This window comes from Ochotona princeps, chromosome 2 (assembly GCF_030435755.1).
Source record: "Ochotona princeps isolate mOchPri1 chromosome 2, mOchPri1.hap1, whole genome shotgun sequence".
In the NCBI taxonomy this organism is placed as follows: domain Eukaryota; kingdom Metazoa; phylum Chordata; class Mammalia; order Lagomorpha; family Ochotonidae; genus Ochotona; species Ochotona princeps.
In genome coordinates, this window is record NC_080833.1 from 26,948,221 (window position 1) to 26,970,203 (window position 21,983).

The window sequence follows — 21,983 nt, forward strand, 5'->3', positions numbered from 1 at the left end:
GCCTGCAACACAGGGATCCCCGATGGCCACCTACTGGAGTTCTGGCTGCTGTGCTTCTAATCCAGCTCTCTGCTTGCGGCCTGGAAAAGAGAAGATGGGTCAAGTCCTTGGGCCTCTGCACCCATATAGATGAGACCCCCCAAGATGCTCCTGGTTTCTGATAGCTCAGCTCTGGCTGTTGGGGGCCATCTGGGGAGTGAACTAGCAGATGGAAGATGCGTGTGTGTGTGTGTGTGTGTGTTTCTATCTCCCTCCCTATTTGTAACTCTGCCTTTCAAATAAATCTTTTTATTTGTTGTTATTTTATCTGACTAGGAAGTCAGATACACAGAGAGGAGGAGAGACAGAGAGGAAGATCTTCTGTCTGTTGATTCACTCCCTAAGCGACCTCAGCGGCTAGAGTTGAGCCAATCCGAAGCCAGGAGCCAGGAGCCTCTTCCAGGTCTCCCATGCAGGTACAGGGTCCCAAGGCTTTGGGCCATCCTTCATGGCTTTCCCAGGCCACAAGCAAGGAGCTATATAGGAAGTGGAGCTGCCAGGATTAGAACCAGTGCCCATATGGGAACCTAACATGGGCAAGGCGAGGACTTCAGCCACTAGGCTACCACACAAGGCCCCATAAATCTTTTAAAAAGGTATTGTCCTACAGCTAATAACTATATAGGAACATTAAATTGTCCTTGGTTGGTCCTACACAATGGCTCAGTGTCTAAATCTTTCCTTCATAATCCCCAGGATCCAATATGGGTGCCAGTTCATGTCCTGGCTCCTCCATTTTCCATCCAGCTCCCTGATTGTGGCCTGGGAAAGCAGCCAAAGATGGCCTAAAGCCTTGGGCCCCTGCACCTGCGTGAGACCTAGAGGAAACTCCTGGCTCAGGCTCAGAACGACTCAACTCAAGCTGTTGCAGCCACTTGAGGGGTGAATCAGCAGACAGAAGATCTTTCTGTTTTTCCTTCTCTCTATAAGTCTGCCTTTCCAATAAAAATAAATTAATCTGGGCCTGGCACAATAGCCTAATGGCTAAAGTCCTCACCTTACACTCACTGGGATCCCATATGGACACTGGTTCTGATCCCAGCAGCCCCGCTTCCCATCCAGCTCCCTGCCTATGGCCTGGGAAAGCAGTTAAGGATGTCCCAAAGCTTTGGATCCTGCACCTTCATGGGAGACCCAGAAGAAGCTCCTGGCTCCTGGCTTTGGATTGGCTCAACTCCAGCCATTACCATCCACTTGAGGAATAAATCAGTGGACAGAAGATCTTCCTCTCTGTCTCTCTTCCTCTCTGTGTATCTGACTTTCCAATAAAAATAAATAAATCTTTAAAAAATAAAATGCACCTTTGGGAAAAAAAATGTTTTCCTTGGTTTTACAGAAAGTGAAAACATTACAATTTGAAATGCAAGGATTCTTAAGTTGCTGAATGTTTCTGAGAAAACAGTGGAAGCAAAAGAACTCACTGGAATGTGAAGAGCTGAATGAACATGACACTCATGGGGAAAGCAACTCTTTCCACAACCAGTATCTTTCCTCATTCCATGGTTTTTTGATGTCAATACAAACATACATTGGCCACTTATTTTATTTTTAAAGAAGAAGAACAACAACCAATGTAGTATGATTGGGCACATACACCAGTTTATCACAGTGAAGGAACCAGAAGGGGAAATGACGGAATGGAGGAGACCACCTCTGAAGTTCTGAATGGAGGAGCTGCTGTGTCTCCGCCCTCCTGGCTCCAGATCACAGGTGTCTCACTGACTGATGGGTTGCCCATCCAATCTGAATCTGATCAAATCCCCGTGGCAAACCCCATAGCCCCAGTGGGTCTTCCTGAGCTTCCTTGGTGATGGATGCTTCTTAGCCCATACCACGGAGCTATCCTGCCTGCCACCCTCCCTCTTGTGGGCCACTTTGAGTGCTGGAGTCCCCTTGGCAGCCACCTCAGAGCAGAGATTCCAAGGTGGCATCCAGCAAGCAACCTTTTAGACACTTAAAAAAACTACCCCAGGGCTCGGCAGCGTGGCCTAGTGGCTAAGGTCCTCGCCTTGATCCCATATGGCTGCTGGTTCTAGTCCCGGCAGCTCCACTTCCTCTCTGTCTCTCCTCCTCTCAGTATATCTGACTTTGTAATAAAATAAATAAATCTTTAAAAAAAAAAAAAAAAAAAAAAAAAAAAAAAAACTACCCCAGCTGTAGTCAACTGCCCAGGTTGCTTTGTACCTAAAGCAAGTGTTATACTGCTGGGAGAAAAGCAGCCAGTAGCTGGTGGGCATTCTGGGCCTGGTTAATGCCAAATTTGTGTTAATTATGCCAGTATGCCAGCATAGTTATTATTCTTTATTTCTATCGTTGTTGTTAAGTGGGGAAGGCAGGCAACACGGGATTAGGACACGCGACCCTTGTGTCCAGGCAGGGGGGTGCAGATTGCCCCAGGGAAGGGGGTCTGGAGATAATTTGGAGTAGGAGTGGCTAAGTGTATGTTTGATGGGAAGAATGACTTCTAGGGTCTTCTAAGGACCAGGACACTGCACTCACAGGTAGGCAAGAGAGCTGAGAATGAGCGACCTTAGAGGAGGAAGTTTCCAGATCACTTGGGGAGTATCTAGTGTCTGGGTCAGGCCAAGGTACCAGTCTGGGTGGGAGACCTGTACTGGGCTAAATAGCACCACCCATTGCCTGCTGCTGTACATAAAAGTTGAGTCTGGGAGCCCAACACAGTAGCCTAACGGCTAATGTTCTCACCTTGCACATGCCAATATCCCATATTGACGCAAGTTCTAATCCCAACAGCCCCGTTTCCCATCCAGCTCCCTGCTTGTGGCCTGGGAAAGCCCAAAAGCCAGCCCAAAGCTTTGGGATCCTGAACCCGCATGGGAGACCTGGAAAAGGTTCCGGGCTCCTGGCTTGAGATCGACGCGTGTCAGGCCACTGAGGCCATGTGGGGAATGAATCATTGGATGGAAGATCTTTCTCTCTGTCTCTCCTCCTCTTTGTATATATGACTTTCCAATTAAAAAATAACTAAATGGGTGTGGGACAGGCCAGGCTAGGTACCTGCTGTTTCACTTGAAAGCTGGGTCTGGGGGTGGGCCAAGCTGGGCTAGGCTGTAATACCCATTGGTGAGAGCTGTAACGGGTGTGGGCCAGTTGGGCTAAGCCAGAGTATCTACTGGTGAGTTCCAGGATTGTGGGCTGGCCATGTGAGTCTGGGCAGTAGCACCTGCTGGCACAAATGAGATCTGTTGCTGGGAGCAGGCCTGGTAAGGGAACCTGGGGAACTCCCCTGCTGGGCCACAGCTCCCACTGGTGAGCACAAGAGCCAGGGCTGGGAGCAGGCCAAAACAGTCTGGTTGCAACACCCATTGGCATGTATGCGAGCCAGGTCTGGGAGTGAACAGGGCAGAATCAGTCCACAGTATACACTGGCATGAATGAGAGCCAGAACAGGGTGTAAGCCAGGCTGGGTTAGACTGCAACACTTGCCAGTTCACATGAGGGCTGGGGGTGGGCCAGGCTGGACTAGGCTGCTGCACCTAGTAGTGAGAGCTGGGACTGGTCCTGGGCCAGGCTGTAGCACCTACTGGCAAATACCAAGACTAGAGGGGTAGGCCATCACAGACTGGACAGCACCACCTGCTGGTATATGGAAGATCTGGGGCTGGGAACAGGCCTGGTAGGGGAACTCCAGGGACTCCCTTGCTGGGCTGCTGCTTCCACTGGTGAGCATGAGAGCTGGGACAGGATATGACCAGGCTGGGCTAGACTGCTGCACCTACACTGCTGCAAGTGCCAGGACTGGGTGCGAGGTTATGTCAAATTGAATTGCAGTACCCCGTGGCAGGAGCAAGATCCTGGACTAATGGCCTGGCACAGTAGCCTAGCAGCTAACGCCCTCACCTTGTACATGCCAGGATCCCATATGGGTGCCAGTTCGAATCCCAAAAGCCCTGCTTCCCATCTAGCTTCCTGCTTGTGGCCTGGGAAAGCAGTCGAGGACAAGCACAAGGCTTTGGGACCCTGCACCCATGTAGGATACCTGGAGAAGGCTCCTGGCTTTTGGCTTCGTATTGGCTGAGCTGCAGCCATTGTGGCTGCTTGGGGAGTGAATCAGTGAATGGAAGATCTTCCTTCCTCTTTGTCTCTCCTCCTTTCTGTATATCTGACCTTCCAATAAAAATAAATCTTAAAAAAAAAAAAAAAAAAGATCCAGGACTGAGAGTATACCTAGCAAAGGAAACATTGGTATTCCCCTGCTAGGCTGTACCTTCCACTGATGAGCAGTTCTGGGGATGGACCAGGTTGGACAAGGCATCAGCATCTATCAGCATATGTGAGGACCTGATCTGGGAGTGGGTTGGGCTGAGCTTAGCCACAACACCCATGCGCATGCACAAGAACCATATAGGATGCAGGATGGACTGGGCTAGGCTGCAGCACGTGCCAGCACACACGAAAACCAGAGCTGGGGGAGGGCCTGGTGGTGGTTATTGTGTCACCCTGACTAGGCTACAGCACCTGCTGGTATGCATGAAGACTCAGTCTGTGGCAAGCTGGCTGGGCTGGGCTGTAGCACCCACCCAGTCAGCTGGGGCCATAATGATCAGGCAGCTATATCCACCAGTATGTGCTTTGGCTGGTTCAAGTAACAGAATAAATCTGACCCCTCAATGGCAGGCACACACAAGAGATAAGTCTGGGATTACCCCATTCAAGGTTTCTTGAGGGACTCCTCAGCTAGACCACTGGACTTTGTTGCTGGCCATAGAGAAAATCACAATATATGTGGTCCAACCTTGGAGTACATGTATCGGGACTAGGCCTTCTCAGTTGCTGATGCCCGTGCAGTGGACAGCGTGCCAAGATGGAGGGCATGACAGCCAGCTCATCTCGGCCAGCAAGGGACACCGACTGCCCTGTCAGAAGATGGAAAACAGAACAGGTTGGACAATTCACCTGGCCAAGCTTTGTAGCATGTTCCTGGGTCTGTGGATGCATTAAGGTGGACTTCATTAACCAGGAGATCTTGGAAAGATGTTCTCAACCTTGGTACATAAAACTGACAACGTCTCAGAACTATGAAAACCACTCAAGTAACATCTTCAGAACACCCTTCCCCTCTTCAAGATCTGATAGAGTTTGATCAGCAAGGAGCAGCACCTTCCCTCTCCTCCCCTGTGGACACTGCAGAAGAAAACGAAGCAAAAACAGAAACAAAACAAAACAAAAAACTTTTGTCTCACCCACCTGCTTCCACACTTGACCCTCCCCACCCTAATCAAAGGCTCACATGGGCATGCAGCCCTCTCAACTATATAAGCAATATTAAAAACAAAATAAAAAGTTAGAAACACAAATATGCTCTAGTAGACGGATTGGGTCACCAATGACGTCAGAGTTCAATTCCTCCAAACTGCGCAGGGATAGAGAGCTGACAGTAGCCATGTGGAACCCTCGGTTCCAGTGTTCCAGGTGTGTTAGCCTTTGGCACTTTGTCCTAAGCTGGGAAGACTTGGTGACCCTTGTGGGTGTTATTTTTTTTAAATTTATTTATTTTTATTACAAAGTCAGATATACAGAGAGGAGGAGAGACAGAGAGGAAGATCTTCCATCCGATGATTCACTCCCCAAGGGAGCCGCAACGGGCCAGTGCGCGCCGATCCTATGCCGGGAACCAGGAACTTCTTCCAGGTCTCCCACGTGGGTGCAGGGTCCCAAAGCTTTGGGCCGTCCTCGACTGCTTTCCCAGGCCACAAGCAGGGAGCTGGATGGGAAGTGGAGCTGCCGGGATTAGAACCGGCGCCCATATGGGATCCTGGGGCGTTCAAGACGAGTACTTTACCCGCTAGGCCACCATGCCAGGCCCCCTTGCAGGTGTTATTAGGAAATGAGCGAGGCTGGGGCAGTGGCTGAAGCTGCTGCTTGGGGTTCTCCCAGTTCCATGCTCCCTTGCAGCTGCCTGCCAAGGTGCACCCTGGGAAGATGCCTGCAAGGGCCCTGCTGCCCTGGATGTTGCAGTTCTCTCTCCTTCTGTCATGTTCCCTTTCAAATAAATACTTTGAAAAATTATTATTGGGGGCCTGACTTGGTAGCCTAGTGGTTAAAGTCCTTGCATGTGACTTGCATGTGACAGAATCCCCGTACGGGCACCTGTTCATGCCTTGGCTGTTCCACTTCCCATCCAGCTCCCTGCTTGTGGCCTGGGAAGGGAGTTGAGGACGGCCCAAAGCCTTGGGACCCTGCACCCACATGGGAGACCTGGAAGAGGATCTGGGCTTCTGGCTTTGGATCGGCGCAGCAAATGCCGTTGTGGTCACTTGAGGAGTGAATCATCGGACAGCAGATCTTTCTTTCCTTCTCTCGTCCACTCTGTATATATCTGACTTTGCAATAAAAATACATAAATCTTTTAAAAATAATTTTTAAAAAATATATTATGAGCCATTATGATGAATGCATCATTTCTAAAGTCAAGAACGATTTTTGCTGAGCCACTGAGCCAGCACCTAGCCTGCCCAGCCTGCCACCACCCCTGACTTTCATGTGAACTAGCAAGTACAGTAGCCTAATCTGGTGTAGCTCCATCCTGGCTCCCAATAATGCCAGTGGGTGCTATAGCTTGGCCCAGCCCAGCCTGGCCCCTGAGCCACCCACACACATGCTGCACCCTTGCCTGACCTGGCCTGGTTCTCCCCCCGTCCTGACTCTTGTGCTCACCAGTGGGAGCTCTAGCCTTTTAGGGGAGTTCCCGAAGTTCCCCCACCAGGCTCACTCCCAGCCCAGATCTCCTGTGTGTCAGCAAGTGCTAGGCTCCTGCCCAAGCATAGTCTGCCCCAGGTCCCAGCCTTTGCATGTGCTGGCAGGTGCACATCGGCCCATCACCAGGTACAACTGTCATGCAGACCAGTAGGTTCTGCAGTCCTACAGAAGTGAACCCACAAATTCTCTAAGGAATCTGCCACCAGGGCCCGGTACACTAGCCTAGCAGGTAAGGCCCTCGCCTTGCACGTGCTAGGATCCCATATGAGGATCTGCTCTAATCCTGGCATCCCCGCTTCCCATCCAGCTCCCTGCTTGTGGCCTGGGATGCCAACATCCCATCTGGTGCTGGTTCATGTCCTAGCTGCTCCACTTGCTATCTAGTTCCCTGCTTATGGCCTGCGAAAGTAGCAGAAGATGGTAAGGTTCTTGGGTCCCTGCGCCCCCATGGGAGACTCAGAGGAAGTTCCTGTCCCCTGGCTTTGGACCAACCCAGCTCTGACACTGTGGCCATTTGGGGAATGAAGCAGAAGATAGAAGGTCTCACTATCTCTCTCCCCATCTCTCTTTCTGAAACTCTAATTTCTAAGTAAAGTAACATAAATATTTTTTTAGAAAGAAATTTTGAATAATACACTTCACTAACAGGTAAGTCTAAAATTAATGGGAAGAATGGGCCTGGTGCCATGGCCTAGCAGCTAAAGTGCTCACCTTGAACATGGCGGATTCCATATGGGCGCCGGTTCTAATCCTGGCAGCCCCGCTTCCCATCCAGCTCCCTGCTTGTGGCCTGGGAAAGCAGTCGAGGATGGCCCAAAGCCTTGGGACCCTGCACCCGCGTGGGAGACCCGGAAGAAGTTCCTGGCTCCCGGCTTCAGATCGGCGTAGCACCGGCCATTGTGGCTCACTTGGGGAGTGAAACATCGGACGGAAGATCTTCCTCTCTGTCTCTCCTTTCTGTATATCTGACTTAGCAATAAAAAGAAAATAAATCTTAAAAAATAAAATTAAATTAACAGGAAGAAAAACTAAGACCACAGGCTGCACAAGCATAATCCTTGGACAAAGCTTGAAGGTACATGATTTATTTCGGTCTAGGCATTTTGTGTCTCTTAGGAGGGATCATGTCTCCCATGATTTCCAATGCCTTGTTCCACTCTGTGAGTCGTTTTTCCTTTTTAATCCATGGTAAAGCCATACGGATAGTCGGCTTGTTTAAACTTAAATAAAGAGAGCAAGCAGCCGAAGAAGATCACGATGAGGCCCATCCCGGTCACACACATCACCGTTGTCTTGATGGCGCCCCTGCGACACGTGGCAGCTTTATCCAAAAGCACCATGCCCAGGGTGATGCACATATAAAGCAGAGAGACAAGGTACGTTTCTGGGATAACCTGTATGGAATTCCTCCAGGCAATGTAACGCATCTGTCCTGTGTAACTGTCCCATTCGCCAAACGACGCCCCTCGGATCTGAACCCACATTAAGCCAGATGTCATCACAATCACAAAATGCAGAGCCACAGCTGCCCAGAAGACGTTGCTGCAAAGCAGCTTTCTACTGCAGCGACAGGAGAGCGCACACCCGCCCAGCAGAACCAAAAGCACCCCCGCTGTGATGCGGCCGTAGGGTACAGGCTGCCTGATGGCGATGTGCACGTTTGCTTTCTTGGCCACCCACTCAGCTATTTGCTCGGCTGTGATGCCCTTTTCACCCACGTGAAGAATGTCATCTGTTGACAGTATCCTTTTGTCAGAAAAGTAGAAGAAGTTGGGGACATTTCTCACTTGGAATCTTTGAAAGACCTCAGGGCTCTCTCTGTAATCCACTAAAGCGAAGAACACTTTGGTTGTAAAGGCACTGGGGTGCTGCCAGGAGCTGACCAGGAGCTGAAATGCTTTGGCAGCCTGGGTGCACAGGGAACACATCGTGAACTTATCAACCACGGTGAACAACACAATCACAGAGTAGTTGCTTGGTGCTTGTAATACATAGTGATGAAACATGCTGGTACTCATTCTGATGACCCCCTCCTTCTTGGCCTTATGTGTCAAGTAGTTCACCTTCATGGCTAGCGCTTTCTTCCCTCGCGGCTTGTGCATGGCAGCCTCACGAGCCATGAATGCCAGGACTAACATCGCAATCACAGGTACACGCCAAAGCTGTCGCAGTACCACCATATTTGCTACTTGTTTCTGGTGGAAAACATTTAAAAACAAAGTTGTATGTGTTTTTCCAGCCATTGTTGTCCAAGACCTGGCCTGCCCCCATCCCTGTTTCCGTTAAGCGTGGTGAAGGAGCTACACCACAGACTGCTGCACATGTCTGCTATATAAGACGTACTTGGAGAAGGCCAGGGAGACTGTGTTAGACGGACTTCAGCCTTCCGGAATTCAGGCTTGGGGTGCGGCCTGCCTGCTGGACAGCCCCTGCCTCCACCACACAGCGTCTGCAGCTCCTCAGAAGCCAACCCCTGCCTCCTGCATCCTGCCAGGTAACAAGGTGTGAAAGCTGAGGGCCAATTTTTCCTCATCTGTCACACCTGAGCTTGGCGTCAGGGTCAAGGCTGCCTGGGTTTGACTCAGTTGGTTAGTTCTGTGACCCTGACCCCATTCTTCACTGCCCTGTGTCTCACCTGGAAGACCCCCATGGAAGGCCAGCTACCCATCTACCTGGGTGTCCATCTTGCTTTTCGCTCACTCTTTCCCTCTCTCACTCTCTCCTTCCCCCTCTCTCATATGAAAAGGAGAGAGACAGACTTCCCATCCCATCCACTGGTTCACACCTCAGCTGCCTGCAGTGGTGGGACTGGGTCGGGTCAAAGCCAACAGACAGGAACCTGGAAGGGAGGCACAGCAGGGGCATGAACCCTCAAAGCGTTCCCACAACAGCATGGGGCTCTTAACCCTGACATTTCCACTCCTAAGTCAGACCCTTCTGTCCTCACCAACATACAGTCCTGCCCAGGGCCACCTAACAGTTGTCAAGATCCAGCGTGAACATTTCCCGAGGTACAGACAGCATTGAACCAGCAGACGTGGGTGAGTTTTTCCTCTTTTTTGAAGAAGTGGTAGAGGCACTGACTGGGCTGTGGTGCAGCACGTTAAGCTTCTGCTTGCTAAGCCAACACCCTTTGTTAGAGCAGCAGTTCTAGTCCTGGTTGCTCTGTTTCCTGTTCAACTCCCTGCTAATGTGCCTGGGAAGACAGCAGGAGATGGCCACAGCATGGGAGCCCCGAATGAAGTAGTTGGGGAATGGGCAGATGGAATCTCTCTCTCTCTCTCTCTCTCTCTCTCTCTCTCTCATATTCTCTCCCATCACTCTGCCTTGTAAGTAAATACATCTTAGAATAGATAACAACAAAAAAGAGAAATGATTGGATTTTGAAGGTTGCGTCTAAGACCTCAGTTCCCTGCCCTAGGAATGAGTAATTCCTGACTTTCTTCAAGAATGTGAAGGGGGGGGAGGGAGATGGCAGCAATGTGTGACTGACCCTAGCCCATCCCACCCCACTCCGCGAAAGTATTCGCCTCTGAAAGGGGCCCTGCAAGTGGCCGGCGCCTGAACAGAAAACTCGCTTTTCCTAAGTCTTAGCCCCATCTACCATCACGGTGACAGTACTTTTCTCAAAACGCAGATGTTTCATTCGTAGATGCAGTAGGTGCACCCCGCTAGTCTCCCGGCCCCAGCTCCTCCCGCCTGGGGCCCTGGGCTGCCCACTCCCCCTCTCCACCCCAGACCACCCCACCCCAGCCCAGGCGGGTCCCCGCTGCCTGGTTCCTACCCTAAAGGCTTTTGTGGACGCTGTACCGCAAGCCCACGTTGCGGTTGCCAAGGTAAACATAGGGCCTGGCTCGGCGCGCGCTGGGAGGGGCGGTTGCCTAGCAACAGGTGTGCCAAACAGCCGAGGAGCTGGGCGAGGGGGGCGCTCGGCGCGCGAGCCTGAAGGGAGGTAAGGGGCCGGGGCCCCCCGGCGGGGACCCGGGGGCGCGGCCTGCCTCCCTCCCTGCCCGGCTCCCTCCGCCTCCCGCCTCGGCGCCAGGGTGTGCTCCCGCGGCGGGGAGGGGCCGGGCGTGGCGCGGGACTGGGCTCGAGCTCCCCCAACCTAGGGTGATGCAAGCCAGGGAGGCGCTCCCCGCTCCAGCCCGCTCCGTCCCGCAAAGCTTCGGGCATGAGAGAACTGGGTGTTTTGATCCCTTAGAGCCCTCAGGGACCTACCCCTATCCCCCTTTCCCAAGGGAGCAACAGAAACAAGCTCCGGGACCTGTGTTTGCTGGCAGCCCGAGTGGGAACTGGAGTCGGACTCTTCCCTTGCCAGCCACACCGTCTTCCACACACATTAGGCCCCAGGGGCGCTAGTACCTCCTCGCCCTGTGCCAGGCCCCCACGATGCAGCCTGGGTAGGTGGGTGAGATGAGGAAGGGGACCTCGCAGAGCTGTTTCCAAGGAGACCTCTTGCAGACGTCTCTTGGAGCGTCCAGTGGAGGACGCTGTCGAGCCAGGAGGCTTCAGGTGGCTAGGAGTCTATAGGCCAGTTTCCTCCCATCTTCACCCTTACCCGCAGGTGGTGCGCCTTGGACCAGGCTTTGAGACGCTTCGGACCCCTTTGTGGCCATGGCCACGCTGAGCACCAAGCCCAGCCAGCGCTTCCGGCTGTCCGACTGGAACACCAACAGTTACCTGCTGTCCACCAACGCTGAGCGGCAGCGGGATGCTTCGCACCAGATCCGCCAGGAGGCCCGGGTCCTCCGCAATGATACCAACAACCAGGTCGGGGTGCCAGAGCCCTGGCAAGTGGGCCGAAAGGCAAGGGGAAAAGAGCTCCCCCAAGCCGCCAACACCCCTGCTTCTTCCAGACCCTTTGGGATGAGCATGACAACCGGACTCGGCTGGCAGAGAGGATCGACACGGTCAACCGCTGGAAGGAGATGCTGGACAAGTGTCTGACGGACTTAGACGCCGAGATCGCCGCCCTGGCAAAGGCACGGCAGGGGCTGGGAGCTGGGACATTGCACAAACACCCCTCCTGCCCTCCAAGAGAGTTCTTAGGTGTCACCTCCATCTAAGGCCCTCACTGTCCCCTCTCCCCAAAGCCAGGCTGGAGTAATTCCACCATAGATGGACTCACCACCAGCCTCGCGGGCCTCCTTTATTCCAGATGAAGGAGTCAGCAGAGCAAAACCTGCAGGCCAAGAACCTGCCGCTGGATGTGGCCATTGAGTGTCTGACCCTGCGGGAGAGCCGGCGAGACATCGACGTGGTGATGGACCCAGTGGACGATGAGCTGCGCAAAGAGGTGGAGGTCATTGAGACCACCAAGAAGGCCCTACAGAACAAGATTGGCCAGGCCTTTGAGCAGCTCTGGTAAGGTAGGGGGGAGAGGGTGGCGCCTGCTGCCGGGGCTCATGGGCCCCAGGGACCTTGGGCCTTAAACATGGGGCCTGGGTCTGCAGTTACAGGATACCGTGTGCCTGCGTTCAGCACCCTCCCCTGGAGCCTGATGCCAGCTCCTGCCAGAGCAGACCTCAAGAGGCAGTGGTAATGGCACAGGCAATGGGACTGCTGGCAGCTACACGGGAGATCTGCCCATGAGTTCCTTGTCTCAGCCTTGGTCCAGTCCCGGATCATATCTGGGAATGAACCAGGAAATAGAAGATCCCGCTCTCTGCATCTCACACAGAAGTACATTAAAAAATGTATTTTTATTTGAAAGACTGATAAAAAAATTAAAATAACAACAACAAAAAAGAAAGGCTGATTTTATAGAGAAGCAGAGACAAAGAACTTCCATCCACTGGCTCACTTCCCAAGTGGCCACAACGGCCAGAGCTGAACCAACCCGAAGTCAGGAGCTTCTTCCAAGTCTGTCATGGATGCAGGAGCCCAAGGACACAGGCCATTCTCCACTGTCTTCCCAGACCATAAGCAGGGAACTGCACTGGAAGTGGAGCAGCCAGGACTTGAACCAGTGCCCATATGGGATGCTAATCCTGCAGGCAGAGGATTAGCATGCTGTTCCTACCATGCCAACCCCCATAAATACATTTTTTTTAAATGTGGAGCACAGCTATGGAAGATAATGAGCAACTAGCTGGCTTCTACATACCTCTCACCTTTGTATCCATGGACAAATCCACCGTTTGGCTGTAGCACTTGTGCATTGCCTGGACAGTGTCCGGGTCTCAGGACATTTTTAAGGGTCCTGCACTAGGCAGTCATGACCAACCAATCAGAAGCCTGTCCACCACCACCCCGAGTATCTTACTGTGTGAGGGTCTGGGTGAGTCTCTGGGGTTGTGACTACCCTCCCACGAGTCCCTAGGGACAAGTATCTGCCCTTGCATGTCACCACTCTGTCCATAGGAAGCTCATCCAGCCTGTCTCAGCTGCAGCCGCAGCCCCTCCTCTCCCTCTCAGCCTCCTGCAGGAAGTCCGACAGCAGCTCGGCTCCGACCATCGGGGCAAGATGGAGACGTTGGAGATCGACAGGGGCTGTCTCTCTCTCAACCTCAATTCTCCAAACATTTCTCTGAAGATCAACCCAACCCGTGTCCCTAAGGAGTAAGAAGGCAATTTCCATCAGTCTCCTACAGGGCAGGTGGCTAGGTTAGGGTCCTAGAGCTCCTCCTGCCCACCAGTCAGTCAGATGTCTGCCCTCACCTGAGACTTCCCCTCAAACACGCTCCTTTTCAAACTCCTGAGAAGCCTGGCCACCAGCATGGCCTCTCCCAGGCCACCCCATTCCTGACCACAGCCCACAGGTGTCTGAGACTTCCTCACCCCCTTAATAAGCTGTTGGTCATATTTGTGCTGGGATCTCGCTTTTCTAAGAGGTAAGAACAGGGAAGAGGGACTTTAGCCCCACCTGCCTTAGTATTTCCTGCCACCACAGCTCCACCACACTGCAGGAGTGGGATGAGTTCAGCCAGTTTAACAAGGACCGGGCGGAGGCTGAGATGAAGGCAGCCACAGAGCTGAGGGAGGCCATCGTCTTAACGATTGCTGAGGTAACCCGGCTGCTGGCCCCACCTGCTGCCCGCCTGCCCCACCTGCTGCCCACCTGCCCCACCTGCTGCCCGCCTGCCCCACCTGCTGCCCGCACGGCTGGGGGCAGCCCCCAGTGTGCACCCAGTCTTCCTGCTTTGACCCCTATGAAGCAAGTAGCACCCTTTCCCCACACCTTCAAGATGGCCCTGTGCTGAGCGCTCCTCCTCCCCCCCTCCCTGCCTTCTCCTGGGTCCCTCAGACCAACAATGAACTCGAAGCCCAGAGGGTAGCAACAGAATTCACCTTCAGGAAGCGGCTGCGCGAGATGGAGAGAGTGTACAGTGAACTCAGATGGCAGGAGAAGAATGTGAGCCTCCTGGGTTTTGGATAGTGGGGTAGAGGGAGGAGGCCTGGCAGTGGGAAGCCCTGGGCTGGGGGCACCCTGGCCAGCCCGGCGGCAGAGGCCACCCTGTCCCCGACAGACCCTGGAGGAGATCACCGAGCTGCAGGCGGACATCCGGCACTTGGAGGAGGATCTGCGCAGGAAGCTGCTGAACCTCAAGCTAGCCCACACCCGGCTGGAGGCCAGAACCTACCGGCCCAACGTGGAGCTCTGCCGGGACCAGGTGCCGGGGGCTTCTGGGACGGGGGCATAGTTCCTTCACGACTACCCCCCAGCACAGACCCAGGGGAGGACAAGGGGGCTGGCCAGGGGCAGCAACCACAGGCTGCAAGACAGCACGGCTGGCCTGGAATTCACACACACACCTCTTGGCCTCCAGGCCCAGTATGGCCTCACGGACGAGGTTCACCAATTGGAGGCGACCATTGCCGCCCTGAAGCAGAAGCTGGCACAAGCACAGTACGTTGGGGGACACACCACCACCGGGGGGGGGCCTCCTGGCTCTCTTGGGCTATGGTCCTGCCTACAGGCTAAGGAGGGGAAGGGTTCACCTGGACCCTCCCAGGCTCATGCAGGAGTGCTGGGCCGAAATGCCCTCTCTCTAGGGATGCTCTGGATGCCCTATTCAAGCACCTGGCCCGGCTGCAGGCTGACATCGCTTGCAAGGCCAACTCTATGCTGCTGGACACCAAGTGCCTGGACACGCGGCGCAAGCTGACTGTGCCGGCGGAGAAGTTTGTGCCCGAGGTGGACACCTTCACCCGGACCACAAACCGCACTCTAAGTCCGCTTAAAAGATGCCAGCTGGAGCTGGCCTAGCTTCCAGGGATGAGGGAGCATGGGAAGGTTAGGCGAGACAGGGAGGTGGGGGCACAGGATGAATTTAATAAAGATTGCTGTTTCCAGACCAGATTGTTCTCTTACCCATCCCACACCCACTGCAGCCAGCAAGTCCAGACCCTCCTGTATGTGAAGGGGGTGGTGGGTACACATCGTCTTCCAACACTATGTGTTCCAGATCCAGTTCCTTCCTACCGCTACCCCAGCCAGGGAGCCAGCCTGTAGGTAGCTTAGCTCTGCCCCTCTGATGCCCAGGATGACATTTGGGGGAGAGAAGAGGGAGGAAAGGGGAGCATGGCCCAAGCCTGAGCTAGGGTTGCCGATGCTAAGTTGTATGTCCAAGGCATGTGGCCTGAGTGACCCCACGGGGTCTGGCTCAGTGCCTACTACGAGCGTCAGGAACCTACGAGCGTCCAGCCAGTTGGCGCGGACAGAGAAGCAGAGAACCAAGCAGCGGCGGGCGCCGGCTGCGGGTCGCCGCGACTCCAGGCCGCTGGGTGGCGCTGTGGGTGAGGGAGCGCCACCAGAACCCCGGGAAAGCAGCGGCGGCGGCGACACCGGAAGTGGAGGGTTGTCCAGCGCGCGAACGGCGGCGGCCATGGCGGCGGGCTGCGGCGGGGCCGGCCCGGCCCGCTCCCTCTCTCGCTTCCGAGGCTGCCTGGCTGGAGCGCTGCTCGGGGACTGCGTGGGCGCTGTCTACGAGGCGCACGACACCGTCCACCTGACGTCAGTGCTGCGTCACGTCCAGAGCCTGGAGCCGGACCCGGACGCGCCGGGCAGTGCGCGGACAGGTGGGCGGGGCCGGCGCACGTGGTGGACGCGGGGACACTGCGCGGACACGGAGGGAGGGACGGGGGGAAGGACGCGGGGCCGCCGCGGCTGTCGGAGACAGTGTCGGGCGGAGACGCCGCGGCAGTCAGGGAGGGTGTCGGGCGAGCCACGTCCGAGCTCCGCCTTCCCGGGTCTCCGCGACGGCGTCCTCCACCCTGCGGGCCGCAGATCTGGACGTGGTGTCCACCCCGAGCCGGTTCATGCGTCCTGCCCACAGCGGGCAGGGTCCTTCCTCCTCAGCCCTGAGCTTGCGCCTCTAAGGTGTGCCTGGCCCTGCCCTGCCCTGCCCGGGAGGTCAGCAAGAATGTCCTTCATAGAAGGATCGCACCCTTAGTCCTGGGGAGGAGCCAGTGTCGGCTCCTGGAGCGACTTTGTCAGCCCAGAGGGGGACATGGAAAATGAGCACACGAAATGGTTTGGCCTGAAAGGGAAGGGGCGATGAGCAGCGATTGCTCTGGTGGAGGTCAGAGGCATAATAGGGAATCTTTAAAATTTCTAGCTTTCATGCTAAGAGGAGGAACAAATGTGTTATTGCTGGACAGTGTTTTTAGAACCCTTTCGATGTGACAGAAAAGCCAACTTTTTGTAATGGGCCCACGCAGAGGGGCCTGTCCCGATGCAGTTCCCTTCTGATACACCTGGGGAAGCAGCTGAAGAAGGCCCAAGTGCGTGGGCCTTTGCTACCCGTGTAGGAGATGGTCGGTGGAGTCCAGACACCTGGGTCTCTGCCAGGCCCAGCCCTGGCCACTGTGTGCCAGGCCCAGCCTTGGCAGCTGTGTGGGACATGAACCTGCCCCTGGAAGACCTCACTCTGTCTGGCCCTCTCTCTCTAACTCTGCCTTTCAAATAAATAAACGTGTGTGTGTTTTTCTGCTTAAATGGCTTACACAGAAAGAAACCATGTCAGTAGACGTAACCGCCCTCCAGTGAGAGTGTAGCTGTGGATGGGGCCAGCTAAGAAAAGAAAGGAGAAAGTGGGCTTTGGAGCGGGGATGTACCAGGTGCGGTGCAGTAGGGGTGGGGAGAGGGGGGCTCTGTGGAGGGTTCTGCACCCTTTTCCATAACCCCCACGAGAGAAGTCACAATAACATGCTCCTGGCAGTGCCAGGGCAGCATGCACAGGCAGGCAGAGAAGGAGATGCAGGGTAAGGGTCTGTTCTGGAGGGACTGCTCTGAGATGGGTGCTGAGGGTGTGTGGGCAGCAGTGGGTTTAGGTGCCAGGGCTGTTCGTGTGGACCTCCCCCTAAAGGCAACAGATGGTCACTGGGAGGAGAGCGGGGTGCGGGGAGTGACCTGCTGAGGGAGGAATTTTGTTTTGAAGTTGAGAGAGCGAGCGAGCTCCCATCTGCTGGTTCACTCCCCCAAGTGTCAATCCCAGGAACCAGGGAACTAAACCCTGGTGTCCCACAAGCGTGGCAGGGACCAAGGATCTGAACCGTGCTGCCATGCAGGGTGCGCATCGGGAAGCTGGAGACAGAAGGGAGCCTAGCCTTGATCAGGCATCCTGAGTGCCATCTTAGCACTGTGCCAAATGCCTGCTGTCTTCCAGAAAATTCCCTGGCTGCTCATCTATGCTGGCTGAGAGGCATGGATGTGACTGGGAGGGTGGTGTCCTGTGGGCTGGAGCCGTGGCGTTGTCAGCCCAGGAGAGGGTGGGAGGTCTTTGTGCGGGAGTCCGAATGTTTGCAAGTCTCAGGGCTGGGAAACTGGAGGCGCTTGGCGTCCCACTGCTAGAGGGGACTGAAGGACGATGCTAAGAGGCGGCAAGCAGCAGGGGGGCTTTATCCTGAGACCTGTGCTCGCCCTCACCCATCCTCTGTCCACAGAAGCCTTGTACTACACAGATGACACGGCCATGGCCAGGGCGCTGGTACAGTCCCTGCTGGCCAAGGAGGCCTTCGACGAGGTGGACATGGCTCACAGGTGAGGGGCTGGGTGGCCTGGGAGCAGCAGGTGGGCAGAACCCCCTTGGCTAGAGGGATGTCTGCATGCCTAGGACGCCAACCCCAGCCCCGCAGGACTCTGTTCCTCAGACTGACCCAGCCCCCCAAGCTAAAAACAACAGTGCCACCGTTGTCACCGCTGTGTGCCACAGCTGCCTCCTAAAACAGGTGTCCCATGTGGGCACTGGATTGAGTCCCAGCTGCTCTGTTTCCATCCAGCTGCCTGCTAACACACCTGGGAAAGCAACAGAGGATGGCCCACGTGCTTATGGGAGACGTGGATGAAGCTCCAGCCATTGCAGCCAGCTGGGGAGTGAATCAAGTGACCGAAGGTCTCTATACCTCTCCCTCTCTGTGTAACTCTGCCTTTCAAATAAAGTGGTTTTGGTTTGTTTGTTTTTTGATTTTTGATTTTTTTTTTAAAACCAGTACCTCTGGCATCAATTCCTCAGATCCCCCTACTGCCTCTTTTTGCAAACCAATAAGATTTCTCTTGTAATCCTGAGGGATATCTTCCCCCTTTTAAAAAGATTTCTTATTTATATGAAAAGCAGAATTACAGGTAGAGATCTTCTGTTTACTGGTTCACTCCCTAAGTGGTTGAAATGGGCTGGGTAAGACCAAAGCCAGGACCCTGGAACTTTTTCCAGGTCTCCCACATGGATGACAGGGACTGTGTACTTGGGCCACCTTCTGCTACCTTCCCAGGTAACATGAGCAGGAAGCTGGATGAGAAGTGGAACAGTCGGGACCAAACCGGCTCTCACATGGGATTCCTGTGCTGCAAATGGCAGCTTAACTGGCTGTGCTGCAGCGCTGGCCCCTAGGGGAATCTTTTTTTTTTTTTTTTTTTTTTTTAAGATTTATTTTTTATTTTTATTACAAAGTCAGATATACTGAGAGGAGGAGAGAGAGAGAGGAAGTAGAGCTGCCGGGATTAGAACCAGCAGCCATATGGGATCAAGGCGAGGACCTTAGCCACTAGGCCAGGCTGCCGAGCCCCCCTAGGGGAATCTTAAACCCCAGTTCTGGCTTTCTTCTCTCCCCTAGGTTTGCTGAAGAGTACAAGAAAGACCCTGACCGGGGCTATGGGGCTGGCGTCATCACCGTCTTTAAGAAACTCCTGAACCCCAAGTGTCGCGATGTCTATGAGCCTGCCCGTGCCCAGTTTAATGGGAAGGGCTCCTATGGCAATGGGGGTGCCATGCGGGTAGCTGGCATTCCCCTGGCCTATAGCAACACCCAGGATGTGCAGAAGGTACCCCCGGGGCGGGCCGCCCTCAGGGTTCCGCGTGCTCTGCTGCCACGGGGGCCCTGGGACAGCAGCTCTTCTTCTCCCTAGTTTGCCCGACTCTCGGCCCAGCTGACCCACGCCTCCTCCCTGGGTTACAATGGGGCCATCCTACAGGCCCTGGCTGTGCACCTGGCTCTGCAGGGGGAGTCCTCCAGGGAGCACTTCCTCGAGCAACTCCTGGGCCACATGGAGGGGCTGGAAGGGGATGCCCAGGCTGTCCTGGATGCCAGGGAGTAAGTTGGGGCTGGAGGCAGGGCTTATGGGGGCTGGGGAGGGCAGGGAGCCCCTTTAGTGGGTTTGGAATCTCTCGGGGTGGCAGAGAACAAGATGACCTGCTCTTATCTAACCCCCCGCCAGCCCCCGGTGCCCTGGCAAGAGCCTGCAGTCTCTCTTCCCTGACCCTGCCTCCCCCTCCCCCAGGCTGGGCATGGAGGAGCGGCCATTCTCCAGCCGACTGAAGAAAATTGGAGAGCTGCTGGGCCAGGACTCGGTGACCAGAGAGGAGGTGGTATCTGAGCTAGGTGAGTGGACTCTGCCCAAGGCTTATCCCCTCACACTGTTTTCCTTTAGGGTGGCCTCAGGCTCGGGGGGGTGGGGGTGTGAGCAAATGGCATGCTTGCCATCACACCTGTGTCTGGCTGCCAGGCTCCGTGGTGTCCTTGGCAGGGAGCAGCAGCAGCTGGCCTGCAGTGTTTATGCCAGGGCTGGCAGTGGGCACTCTGACCGTCCCCCACAGTCTCACTCCATCCTCTCAGCAGCCCCTCTGGGGGCTGTCTACATTGAGGAGTTGAACCTAGAAATAGGAATCCCCGTGATGAGGTGGCTTGCCCAGTCGCACAGCCCTGGTGGGGTCAGGCTTTCCAACCAGAGAGTCCGGGTCTGGGGTCTGGCTTGCACCCCTGCTTGCAGCTGAGCAAATGGGAGGAAATCAGGGGTGTGGAGCAAGTTAAACCCATGGCTTCCTGCAGGCAATGGCATCGCGGCCTTTGAGTCCGTGCCCACCGCCATCTACTGCTTCCTGCGCTGCATGGAGCCTGACCCCGAGATCCCGCCCGCCTTCAACAGCCTCCAGAGAACTCTGATCTACTCCATCTCACTCGGTGGGGACACAGACACCATTGCCACCATGGCCGGGGCCATCGCCGGGGCCTATTATGGGATGGATCAGGTGCCAGAGAGCTGGCAGCAGAGCTGCGAGGGCTACCAGGAGACAGACGTCCTGGCCCAGAGCCTGCACCGGGTCTTCCAGAAGAGTCTGTGAATGCCACAGCTGCTGATTCTGCCGTGTCCCCTGGGACCAACTCCCGCCCCGATTGAAAGTCCTGAGGTCCTGAAGGCCTGACTGCGCTGGCCGAGTATATGCTGGGACATTTCCTGGAACCCTCAGCAGAGGCCTGGGCCGCCAGCTCCTCAGACATGGGAAGCGCCAGGCAAGTCTTCTTGGAGGGAATTACTGAGGCCATTTTCCTTTTGCATCCAGGACATGGAATTCGGGGAGGTGCAGTGGCATCAGTTCTCCAGGCTGGATTGTTACAAACTGGCCAGAAGCCTGTTTTTGCTGGGGTCGGTTGCTGAGCAGTAGGTTGGATCAAAGGCTGGTTATCAGGTCCATGCCTGACCCTTGGCCATCCTGGGCTTGGCTGACAGCCTCTGGTGCAAATCACAGCAATAAACAGGCCCCAGAAAATCCTGTCCCTGTTTGCTATGGTTCTCTTCTGCCCTGAGTGCCTCCCTGCTCCCACCACAGCAGCCTGACCTCTGGAGCCTATGGCACCATCTGCACTGGGCCCCCAGCGTAGAGAGCCGAATCCTACGCTCCTTCCCACTGGCTGCATCCTTCAGCCAGGAAGGCCCTGGCAGGCATGACATGTCACTTCCTGTTGAAGATCACTCCAGTAGCCTGGGCAGTTATGTCAAGGCAGAGGGCAGGACCAAGCCAGGTTGTCCCCAAGCAGGACCCAGTTCTGGCAGGGTCAGAATAGGAACTGAGTAGGAGGCCACCCTTCTCACAACACATGGGCATCCCCTCTGGTGCCTCCCACTGTGTCTCAGGACGCAAGCAAAGGGCCTCCCCTGGGACAGCACCCACTTTGAAGAAAAGAGAAGGAAGAGGAAGGGCTCCCTCCCTCTGCTGCAAGGGATGCTCTGTGGTCTGGAGGCTTTGCCAGGGAGTCCAGTGTGCCCAGCTCTGCGGCTGCCCTGAGAGTTCCCAGCGGCTGGGGTTCCTGTCCTCCAGGCCGGGGCGGGGTCATTCAGGTCCACTATCCAATCCCCAAGGCCTCGCTGCTGAGCATGATAGGTGGTAAGCTGATTGGGTCCACCCAGGACAGCTCCCCCAGCCCTGGCAGCGTGGGGCCAGTCAACAGCCCCACCCTCGGGAGTAAGGATGCACAATTTCATTCATAATTCATCTCAGATGTTGAAACTTGGCCATCAGGCCTGAGCCAGCTGTCATGCTCCACTGCCCCCAAGATCCTGCAGGAATGTTCCAGCAAAACTCAGTCCTGTTCATCTCCCCTTGCTCCAACCAGTGCAGGCCTTGGGGCTCCCAGTGTGCCCAATGGTGCTTGCTTACTGCAGAGCCCAGGCAGCCAAGGAGCATGAGACATTTCTGCGGTGGGGGTGGCAGAGCCCTTGGCTGGCTAGGGAGTTGGTGAGCAATGTGACACCCCCGGTGGGGGTGCTGGTACTTGAGCCACCCCCAGAGGGCTCTTGGGACAGTGGCCCGAAGCTGACCTGCCTCTGTACCCATGCCAGACCCAGCACAGCAACATTTTGTACAACAGGTTTTATTGAAGTTGCGTCAATACAATCAGATTGTTTTTCTTTTCAGAAGTCCTGTTTCCTTTGATTTCCAAGTGCATTTTTTTTCCCAAATCTTGCGTGACACAGAAGTATGTGGAGAACGAAGCTTCCTCTACCAATC

At 55.1% G+C, this 21,983-nt stretch overlaps 3 protein-coding genes across 3 annotated transcripts; 2 read left to right on the forward strand and 1 right to left on the reverse strand.

Moving 5' to 3' along the window:
- Positions 1 to 7,828: 7,828 nt before the first annotated feature.
- LOC101519381 (magnesium transporter protein 1-like) lies at positions 7,829 to 10,620 on the reverse strand. Its single transcript, XM_036494242.2, has 2 exons — positions 10,544 to 10,620; positions 7,829 to 8,954 (listed from the first exon to the last, which is right to left on the reverse strand). The coding sequence occupies exons 1-2, from the start codon at positions 10,601 to 10,603 to the stop codon at positions 7,938 to 7,940; spliced, it is 1,077 nt and encodes a 358-aa protein (XP_036350135.2). The 5' UTR covers positions 10,604 to 10,620; the 3' UTR covers positions 7,829 to 7,937.
- A 726-nt stretch (positions 10,621 to 11,346) lies between these two features.
- Positions 11,347 to 15,056, forward strand: TEKT2 (tektin 2). The gene is made up of 9 exons (XM_004591584.3): positions 11,347 to 11,529; positions 11,616 to 11,741; positions 11,918 to 12,123; positions 13,177 to 13,320; positions 13,652 to 13,766; positions 14,006 to 14,113; positions 14,229 to 14,372; positions 14,529 to 14,608; positions 14,755 to 15,056. Exons 1-9 carry the CDS (start codon positions 11,374 to 11,376, stop codon positions 14,966 to 14,968), a joined length of 1,293 nt encoding a protein of 430 aa, XP_004591641.2. The 5' UTR covers positions 11,347 to 11,373; the 3' UTR covers positions 14,969 to 15,056.
- Positions 15,057 to 15,296: 240 nt separating this feature from the next.
- On the forward strand, positions 15,297 to 20,662 carry ADPRS (ADP-ribosylserine hydrolase). The gene is made up of 6 exons (XM_004591583.3): positions 15,297 to 15,780; positions 17,647 to 17,743; positions 18,814 to 19,021; positions 19,106 to 19,290; positions 19,478 to 19,578; positions 20,026 to 20,662. The coding sequence occupies exons 1-6, from the start codon at positions 15,312 to 15,314 to the stop codon at positions 20,316 to 20,318; spliced, it is 1,353 nt and encodes a 450-aa protein (XP_004591640.2). The 5' UTR covers positions 15,297 to 15,311; the 3' UTR covers positions 20,319 to 20,662.
- The last annotated feature ends 1,321 nt before the right edge of the window (positions 20,663 to 21,983 follow it).

Coding starts and splice junctions, on each gene's coding strand:
- TEKT2 (XM_004591584.3), top strand. CDS start 11,374: ATGGCCACGCTGAGCACCAAGCCCAGCCAGCGCTTCCGGCTGTCCGAC. Junction 14,114..14,228: donor TCAGATGGCAGGAGAAGAAT/GTGAGCCTCCTG, acceptor TGTCCCCGACAG/ACCCTGGAGGAGATCACCGA. Junction 14,609..14,754: donor CAGAAGCTGGCACAAGCACA/GTACGTTGGGGG, acceptor CCCTCTCTCTAG/GGATGCTCTGGATGCCCTAT.
- LOC101519381 (XM_036494242.2), bottom strand. CDS start 10,603: ATGTTTACCTTGGCAACCGCAACGTGGGCTTGCGGTACAGCGTCCACA. Junction 8,955..10,543: donor CGTCCACAAAAGCCTTTAGG/GTAGGAACCAGG, acceptor GTTTTCCACCAG/AAACAAGTAGCAAATATGGT.
- ADPRS (XM_004591583.3), top strand. CDS start 15,312: ATGCTAAGTTGTATGTCCAAGGCATGTGGCCTGAGTGACCCCACGGGG. Junction 17,744..18,813: donor GAGGTGGACATGGCTCACAG/GTGAGGGGCTGG, acceptor TCTCTCCCCTAG/GTTTGCTGAAGAGTACAAGA. Junction 19,291..19,477: donor GCTGTCCTGGATGCCAGGGA/GTAAGTTGGGGC, acceptor CCCCTCCCCCAG/GCTGGGCATGGAGGAGCGGC.